General features: G+C 56.8%; 2 protein-coding genes across 2 annotated transcripts; both read right to left on the bottom strand.

Annotated features, from left to right (window-relative positions):
• Positions 1-209: 209 nt before the first annotated feature.
• Positions 210-2,026, bottom strand: LOC137327721 (uncharacterized). Its single transcript, XM_067993528.1, has 2 exons — positions 1,879-2,026; positions 210-1,762 (listed from the first exon to the last, which is right to left on the bottom strand). Exons 1-2 carry the CDS (start codon positions 1,883-1,885, stop codon positions 765-767), a joined length of 1,005 nt encoding a protein of 334 aa, XP_067849629.1. The 5' UTR covers positions 1,886-2,026; the 3' UTR covers positions 210-764.
• A 2,372-nt stretch (positions 2,027-4,398) lies between these two features.
• Positions 4,399-6,221, bottom strand: LOC137327720 (uncharacterized). Its single transcript, XM_067993527.1, has 2 exons — positions 6,074-6,221; positions 4,399-5,957 (listed from the first exon to the last, which is right to left on the bottom strand). The coding sequence occupies exons 1-2, from the start codon at positions 6,078-6,080 to the stop codon at positions 4,960-4,962; spliced, it is 1,005 nt and encodes a 334-aa protein (XP_067849628.1). The 5' UTR covers positions 6,081-6,221; the 3' UTR covers positions 4,399-4,959.
• Between the last annotated feature and the right edge of the window lie 3,103 nt (positions 6,222-9,324).

Raw genomic sequence — 9,324 nt, 5'->3', positions numbered from 1 at the left:
GGCTCCTCGGCGACAAGGGGTATCCCCTCCACACGTGGCTCATGACACCTCTGAGGAACCCCATCACCGAGCCGGAGCGTCGGTACAATGACAGCCACACTGCTACCAGGTCTACAATTGAGCAGACCATAGGGCTTCTCAAGATGCGCTTCAGGTGCCTTGATCGTTCTGGGGGAGCGCTCCAATACACACCATTCAGAGTGGGACGAATCATAGTTGTCTGCTGTGCCCTGCACAACATGGCCCAACAGAGAGGGGTGCCGCTGGAGGAGGCCCCATCCACACCCGCCACCCACATTGAGGAAGGCGAGGGCGAGGAGGAGGAGGAGGAGGAGGAGGAGGAGGAGGAGGCGGAGGAGGAGGAGGAGGACGCGCCCGAGGATGTTGGACGACCCATGCGCCGAGCCGCGACTCACCGGGATGGTCGCCGGGCCAGGGACGCACTCATACGTCAACGGTTCTCCTAGAGTCAGACACTGCGAGGCGCTCGCATCTCCTCACCTGCACATGCGAGCGGCCATACCAGCCCCCTCCACTGAAGAGTGCTGCCAGTAATCCTGCACCCACAGCAGTGTGCCCAATGGGTGGCAGCAGGTGTTCGCCGTCATGATGGCCTCCACGGAACGCAACTACTGCACAAGCCGCGGAAGAATGGACGAGAGGTGGCAGGAGTGGTGAGAATAGACTATTTAATATGTGGAATGTGACATCATTTAAGAAACAAAGTACAAAATAATAAACACCCTGGTGTATTCCCTTTGTGATTATAAGGCCTTTGGAATTCTTCTCCGGGAACCCCTACGTGGTGCTACCCCTGTGGCTCCAGCAGAGGTAGTGGCAGGTTGCTCGTCTTCTTGCCTTGACCGGGTAGATGCTTTTGGCGGACGGCCCCTGGGTTTCGGTGCCCGTGAGGGCACCTCCACAGACTGCTCCTCCTGCACCGGGGCAGGGGCAGACTCGGCCACCTGGAGAGGAGGCACCATTGCGGGTGCTGGTTGAGAGGTGGGCGACGGGTGGGACGTGGGGACGCCTTGAGAGGCGTCCCCGCTTCCATGTCCCCGGTCACCATCATCCCTCTCTTGGCCTCGGCCCACATCACCCCTTCCACCCTGCTGGACGGCAGTTTGGATGGCATGTGTGAGGCCTTGCAAGGCCACCCCTAGTGTATCCCTCAGCCTGTTGGTGGCGTCGGAATGTTGCTCACCCTGAATCCGTACAGACGTTGTGAGGGCCTGCAAGGACTCGAAGTGGAGCTGTGCGTGACGCTCGAGGGAGGCCAGCCTGTCCTCCACCGCAGACAGTCCCGCACCTACCTGCGACACTGTGTCGTCGGTACCCTCCTGTGCCTGCGCCACCAATGCCCACATGCAGGAGGTGGACTCCTCCATCGCCTGCGCTATTGTGGACAATGCGCGCGGCACCTCTGCCAGCACCTCAGCAATTAGCTGGTGGCCCTCGACGACTCTCCTTTTCTCTGGTGGCCCCCTGGGTTCAGCATCTGGGTCCGGCTGAGCAGAGCCTGGAGATGAGTGCTCCCTCCGTCGCGGACCCTCCGCGGCTGCCCCTGCCACCAGGGTCTGCTCATGCTCACTCGTGCGCAGTGACTCACCAAGTGCTACCCCAACTAGTTGGCGAGGGGGACCCACCGAGGTGCGTGTCTCTGCGCTGGTGGATGGTTGGCTCTGATGTGACGATGCACCCTCAGAGACCGCCATGTCCTCTGAGGAATCGCCCTCCATGCTCGCTTGATCCAAAGACGCACCTGCAAGAGAACAGAGGGCACTTTGAGGCATGTGGACCAACTTGACAGTGCGCCTGATGGCAGGTGATGATACGGTCACTCGCGATCATGGGTGTTGAGTGTCAGCTTTCCCTTACCGCCCATTTCGGCAGCGACACACTCGCCATCGGCCACCGACAGGCAATGTCGCGTGCGGGCGAGGTCGAGCGCCTCCACCTCTGCGTCGGTGAGCTCCACCACTTGCGGCGGCCCACCTCCGGTGCGTGCCCTTTCGCGGTTGTTCTTGCTCCTCTTCTCCTGTGAAGGCAAAACACAGATGTGTGAGTGGGTGCGTCTTGCATCGTGAGACGCATCGAGCATCGGTGTGGTTGGGTTGAGCGTGGCGCGGAACGGATGGGAGGAAGTGTGGGCCACGTGCCCATCCCATTGCATGGGGATTGGGGTGTGTGGTAGTGTTCGGGTGGGGTCAGGGACGGTGGGTACTTGCGTGCACGGCGAGGATGGTGAATGAGTGGCTGTGAGGATTGCTGATGGAGCGCAGTGGTGGCTGTGCAGGAAGGGGGTTGTGATCTGCTTGGCGTGATGGTGGGGACGGGATGTGGGAGGGTGCGTTGGTGTACTCACCTTGCCAGACCTAGTCAGGTCATTGAAGCGCTTGCGGCACTGCTCCCAAGTCCTTGGGGTGTTGCCCCTGCTGCTCACCTCCGCCGCCACCTCTGCCCATGCCTTCCTGGTTGCGGCGGCAGGGAACTTGCGCCCATCCTCAGGGAAGAGTGTTTCCCTCCTCCTCCTCACGCCCTCCAGCATCAGCTGCAGTGCCAGATCTGAAAAACGGGGCGCAGCCTTTCCCCTTGGTTGAGCCATTCTCCCAGACCTCTTGCTTGCAGCAGGAGGGGCTTTGGGAGACTGCCCCTTTAACTGGAGCTCCTACATCGCGTCGACGGTACTGCGCATGCGCAGCCGGCCGGCACGCAGCTGGGGAGCGCAGAACCCGGAAGCAGGGCTTAATGGGTCCAATTATCCCGCGATCGCGTGGGGGACGCGAACAATTACCCGTCCGCGTTTTCGACGCTCCCGGAGGACCACCCGCTGGGAACCCGCAGGCCTGCTAAATTCGAGCCCCATGGGCTCGATTTTAGGGTCGGGTTACCTGCGGGTTTCCAGCGGGGGGGCCCCGAAAATCCCGATCTCCGATCACGTGACCGGATTCAGACGAAATCCCGGCCACTTCCGGGTACCGCGCTGACGTGCGGGGCTGCGCGCGCAAGCCCCGCTGGTGGGAATCCCGCAGGCAATTAAAGCCAGCGGGGTTCCACTTGAGAGCACTTAACTTGCTCGTTGTGGTCAGTTAATGAGCTGAAGCAGCTGTCAAAAGAGGAAGTGTGGGATTTTACGGTCAAAGCAGTCAGTTTCCCACACTGGGGGAAACAGGACCCTTCAAACCAGGCGTGTTGCAGCCAGCAGCCTGTGCCAGGTGCCAAGGTGCGCTCCACGGGGGAGCGCCCTCACCCACGCAGGAGGCCACCGCGTCACATAGGGCAACCCCTGCCCTCCACCAACCCCCGCCAAGCCAGAGGACAGACCGACACGAAACCGCAGCCCCAGTCCGAGGACCCACCCACCTACCCTGCACAACCCCTCACACCAACACCTGCCAGATGGGTGGTGCGTTGACATCGTCGGAGGACGAACAGGATGACCAGCCCCAGCAGCCTCACAGTCCACGCCGTCCGCCTCGGAGAGGTGGGGCCCCCCAACACGGTGCTGCGGCACACCCACCTGCACAGCAGGAGGGAGGGCAACCGCAGAGAGAGATGCGTCGCAGGAGGCACTACCCTCCGCACAGGGTGTACAGAGCGAGGCTCAGCTTCATGGACCTCTCCGAGGAGCAGTGCATACGGAGGCTCAGAGTCAATCGCCAGGTAGTCGCCGACATCTGCAGCCTCCTTAACGACGAGCTGCTCCCTGATGGACCAAGCAGCATCTTCTTACCTGTCGCCGTCAAAGTCACCACTGCCCTCAACTTCTTCGCATCCGGTTCCTTCCAGGGTGCCACCGGGGACATCACCGGGGTCTGTCAGTCCTCTGCACACAAGTGCATAAGGCAGGTCACCGATGGGTTGTTCCGCAGGGCCTCCCACTACATCAACTTCGCCATGGACGAGCGCAGCCAGATGGAGAGGGCGGTTGGATTCCATGCCATGGCCGGCTTCCCACGGGTGCAGGGTGTAATCGACTGCACCCACATCGCAATACGGGCACCTCCGCATGAGCCAGGGCTGTTCATCAACAGGAAGGGGTATCACTCCATGAACGCCCAGCTCATCTGTGACCACCGCCAGAGATTCCTACACGTGTGCGCCAGATACCCCGGCAGCTGCCACGATGCCTTCGTCCTCAGGGAGTCCGCCGTCCCGCCCATCCTGCAGGCACCCAACGCCGGCAACGGCTGGCTCCTCGGCGACAAGGGGTATCCCCTCCACACGTGGCTCATGACACCTCTGAGGAACCCCATCACCGAGCCGGAGCGTCGGTACAATGACAGCCACACTGCTACCAGGTCTACAATTGAGCAGACCATAGGGCTTCTCAAGATGCGCTTCAGGTGCCTTGATCGTTCTGGGGGAGCGCTCCAATACACACCATTCAGAGTGGGACGAATCATAGTTGTCTGCTGTGCCCTGCACAACATGGCCCAACAGAGAGGGGTGCCGCTGGAGGAGGCCCCATCCACACCCGCCACCCACATTGAGGAAGGCGAGGGCGAGGAGGAGGAGGAGGAGGAGGAGGAGGAGGAGGCGGAGGCGGAGGAGGAGGAGGAGGACGCGCCCGAGGATGTTGGACGACCCATGCGCCGAGCCGCGACTCACCGGGATGGTCGCCGGGCCAGGGACGCACTCATACGTCAACGGTTCTCCTAGAGTCAGACACTGCGAGGCGCTCGCATCTCCTCACCTGCACATGCGAGCGGCCATACCAGCCCCCTCCACTGAAGAGTGCTGCCAGTAATCCTGCACCCACAGCAGTGTGCCCAATGGGTGGCAGCAGGTGGTCGCCGTCATGATGGCCTCCACGGAACGCAACTACTGCACAAGCCGCGGAAGAATGGACGAGAGGTGGCAGGAGTGGTGAGAATAGACTATTTAATATGTGGAATGTGACATCATTTAAGAAACAAAGTACAAAATAATAAACACCCTGGTGTATTCCCTTTGTGATTATAAGGCCTTTGGAATTCTTCTCCGGGAACCCCTACGTGGTGCTACCCCTGTGGCTCCAGCAGAGGTAGTGGCAGGTTGCTCGTCTTCTTGCCTTGACCGGGTAGATGCTTTTGGCGGACGGCCCCTGGGTTTCGGTGCCCGTGAGGGCACCTCCACAGACTGCTCCTCCTGCACCGGGGCAGGGGCAGACTCGGCCACCTGGAGAGGAGGCACCATTGCGGGTGCTGGTTGAGAGGTGGGCGACGGGTGGGACGTGGGGACGCCTTGAGAGGCGTCCCCGCTTCCATGTCCCCGGTCACCATCATCCCTCTCTTGGCCTCGGCCCACATCACCCCTTCCACCCTGCTGGACGGCAGTTTGGATGGCATGTGTGAGGCCTTGCAAGGCCACCCCTAGTGTATCCCTCAGCCTGTTGGTGGCGTCGGAATGTTGCTCACCCTGAATCCGTACAGACGTTGTGAGGGCCTGCAAGGACTCGAAGTGGAGCTGTGCGTGACGCTCGAGGGAGGCCAGCCTGTCCTCCACCGCAGACAGTCCCGCACCTACCTGCGACACTGTGTCGTCGGTACCCTCCTGTGCCTGCGCCACCAATGCCCACATGCAGGAGGTGGACTCCTCCATCGCCTGCGCTATTGTGGACAATGCGCGCGGCACCTCTGCCAGCACCTCAGCAATTAGCTGGTGGCCCTCGACGACTCTCCTTTTCTCTGGTGGCCCCCTGGGTTCAGCATCTGGGTCCGGCTGAGCAGAGCCTGGAGATGAGTGCTCCCTCCGTCGCGGACCCTCCGCGGCTGCCCCTGCCACCAGGGTCTGCTCATGCTCACTCGTGCGCAGTGACTCACCAAGTGCTACCCCAACTAGTTGGCGAGGGGGACCCACCGAGGTGCGTGTCTCTGCGCTGGTGGATGGTTGGCTCTGATGTGACGATGCACCCTCAGAGACCGCCATGTCCTCTGAGGAATCGCCCTCCATGCTCGCTTGATCCAAAGACGCACCTGCAAGAGAACAGAGGGCACTTTGAGGCATGTGGACCAACTTGACAGTGCGCCTGATGGCAGGTGATGATACGGTCACTCGCGATCATGGGTGTTGAGTGTCAGCTTTCCCTTACCGCCCATTTCGGCAGCGACACACTCGCCATCGGCCACCGACAGGCAATGTCGCGTGCGGGCGAGGTCGAGCGCCTCCACCTCTGCGTCGGTGAGCTCCACCACTTGCGGCGGCCCACCTCCGGTGCGTGCCCTTTCGCGGTTGTTCTTGCTCCTCTTCTCCTGTGAAGGCAAAACACAGATGTGTGAGTGGGTGCGTCTTGCATCGTGAGACGCATCGAGCATCGGTGTGGTTGGGTTGAGCGTGGCGCGGAACGGATGGGAGGAAGTGTGGGCCACGTGCCCATCCCATTGCATGGGGATTGGGGTGTGTGGTAGTGTTCGGGTGGGGTCAGGGACGGTGGGTACTTGCGTGCACGGCGAGGATGGTGAATGAGTGGCTGTGAGGATTGCTGATGGAGCGCAGTGGTGGCTGTGCAGGAGGGGGTTGTGATCTGCTTGGCGTGATGGTGGGGACGGGATGTGGGAGGGTGCGTTGGTGTACTCACCTTGCCAGACCTAGTCAGGTCATTGAAGCGCTTGCGGCACTGCTCCCAAGTCCTTGGGGTGTTGCCCCTGCTGCTCACCTCCGCCGCCACCTCTGCCCATGCCTTCCTGGTTGCGGCGGCAGGGAACTTGCGCCCATCCTCAGGGAAGAGTGTTTCCCTCCTCCTCCTCACGCCCTCCAGCATCAGCTGCAGTGCCAGATCTGAAAAACGGGGCGCAGCCTTTCCCCTTGGTTGAGCCATTCTCCCAGACCTCTTGCTTGCAGCAGGAGGGGCTTTGGGAGACTGCCCCTTTAACTGGAGCTCCTACATCGCGTCGACGGTACTGCGCATGCGCAGCCGGCCGGCACGCAGCTGGGGAGCGCAGAACCCGGAAGCAGGCCTTAATGGGTCCAATTATCCCGCGATCGCGTGGGGGACGCGAACAATTACCCGTCCGCGTTTTCGACGCTCCCGGAGGACCACCCGCTGGGAACCCGCAGGCCTGCTAAATTCGAGCCCCATGTATTGTTCTATATGTATAAATGCGTAGGCTTCAAGGAGCTCCTGAAACATTTACCTGAGGAAGGAGGAAGTCTCCGAAAGCTTGTGAATTTAAAATAAAATTGCTGGACTATAACTTGGTGTTGTAAAATTGTTTACAATTGTCAACCCCAGTCCATCACCGGCATCTCCACATCTTGACTTTCATAGACAGGAGAGCTAAGACTTTGATCCAAAATCTTTGACGTAGCTCCCATAGTAAATCCATATAATAGCAATTAATTTGAATTGAACTTTGCAATTTTTAATGCTTTATTTTCAAAATTATAGGCATGGTATTGGAATTTATATGTATTAAATTATTTGTGCTGCATTTAGCCTTGTTTCACTCATTCTCAGTTACTTCTGTCATCCTCCATTTAAATAAATGTCCACATGCATTCATATTATTCTGAAGCTTTGCTGATTACTGAATTGTCAACTGACATCATATGTTGCCACCTTTTTAGTTTAAGCTCAGTGACCCGTACTAAAATATAAATTGGATTTGAAGTGCCAATGGTTCAGCAATCATGGTTGTGTGAATGTGCCATTCTCCCGCTCCATTCACACCTCAATGTACGACAGAAGTAGTCCATTAGTGGGTCATTAATTGATCATTAATGTCCCATTCATGCATCATTACCACTTTTAGATTTCAGTCTGTTACATTATCAGCATTATTCAATAGCCTCCAATGTACAGGCCAATAAATCTAGTCCAGCTAAAATTAATAACCTTTCTGTCACAGAATTCATTAATTGATCAGGAATATTCATTTACAAGAGCTTATTAAAGTTTATCATGTCTTCTATGAAAGAATTTCTAGAATATGTTTTAGTACAATAAAATAAATTAGATTGTGAAATACTCGGACTGTTAATCTTAAAAGAATATATTTTCCTCTGTTTGCAAAGAAAAGGGTTAGTTCCTGATTTCAGCGATTTTGACAAACTCCCATCAAAATGTTGGAGGCAATGAAAATTTTTCGACAAATGCATAAAAATTGCCCATTTAATGTCAAAGCTCAGTTCATGGAAAGGAAGTCCCAGGTCTTGAAAGAGAACATGGTGTTGGGTTGCCTGTCTGCTGCATTGGAAGACAGATCTTTGGCAGGGCAGGGCCTCAGCCTGCCTCTTACTCCAGCCCATTTCTTAAGCTCAGGGGGTTTAAATATTTTGGACAGGTGCTAGAGCCATTTATGACACCATTACGACTCCCCAAAGCTTTTCCATCATCTACAAGGCACAAGTCAGGAGTGTGATGAAATACTCTCCACTTGCCTGGATGAGTGCAGCTCCAACAACACTCAAGAAGCTCGACACCATCCAGGACAAAGCAGCCCGCTTGATTGGCACCCTATCCACTACCCTAAACATTCTTTCCCTTCACCATCTGCGTATCATGGCTGCAGTGTGTACCATCCACAGGATGCACTGCAGCAACTTGACAAGGCTTCTTCGACAGCACCTCCCAAACCCGCGACCTCTACCACCTAGAAAGACAAGGTCAGCAGGCACATGGGAACAACACCACCTGCACGTTCCACTCCAAGTCACACACCATCCCAACTTGGAAATATATCGTCGTTCCTTCACTGTCGCTGGGTCAAAAAACTGGAACTCACTACCTAACAGCACTGTGGGAGAACCTTCACCACACGGACTGCAACGGTTCAAGAAGGCGGCTCACCACCATCTTCTAAAGGGCAATTAGGGATGGGCAATAAATGCCGGCCTTGCCAGCGACGCCCACATGCCATGAACGAATAAAAAAAAAATTGGAGCACCGGTCTCAGGTGGGGGTGGAGGCGGGGTGGGGGGGGGGAGGGGGTGGGTGGGGAGGAAAGTCACTGCAGCATAAGTGGGCCAGTGATCCTTTGAAGATTTGAAAAAACTTTAAAAAGGGACCAGATTTGAAATTGCCTGCATCCCTGGTCACAGCCATTTCCTGTTGCTCATATAAGAAATAGGAGAAAAAAACTGTTGCCCTGATTGGCACTCCAAGGGACCCTCTCTGCAAGTCAGCTGTCCAAGATACCTGGCAGGAGGTGGTGCAATGCAGTGCGGCCTCCAGCACCCAGAAAGAGGGGCAGAGAATTAGGAAGACTTTTTCAGACCTAAAGAATTTAACCAAGGTAAGGATACCCATAAATTCCTTATACCAAGACAATTGGAGAATTCTATCCGAGGAAGAATTGAAGTATCCTGTCATTCTGCTTTTACTTTTCTGAGGGAAAAGTGATA

The sequence above is a fragment of the Heptranchias perlo genome, chromosome 12 (genome assembly GCF_035084215.1).
Source record: "Heptranchias perlo isolate sHepPer1 chromosome 12, sHepPer1.hap1, whole genome shotgun sequence".
NCBI classification, from domain to species: Eukaryota; Metazoa; Chordata; class Chondrichthyes; order Hexanchiformes; family Hexanchidae; genus Heptranchias; species Heptranchias perlo.
The sequence above is the reverse complement of the archived record's forward strand: the minus strand, read 5'-3'. Positions and strand labels throughout refer to the sequence as shown.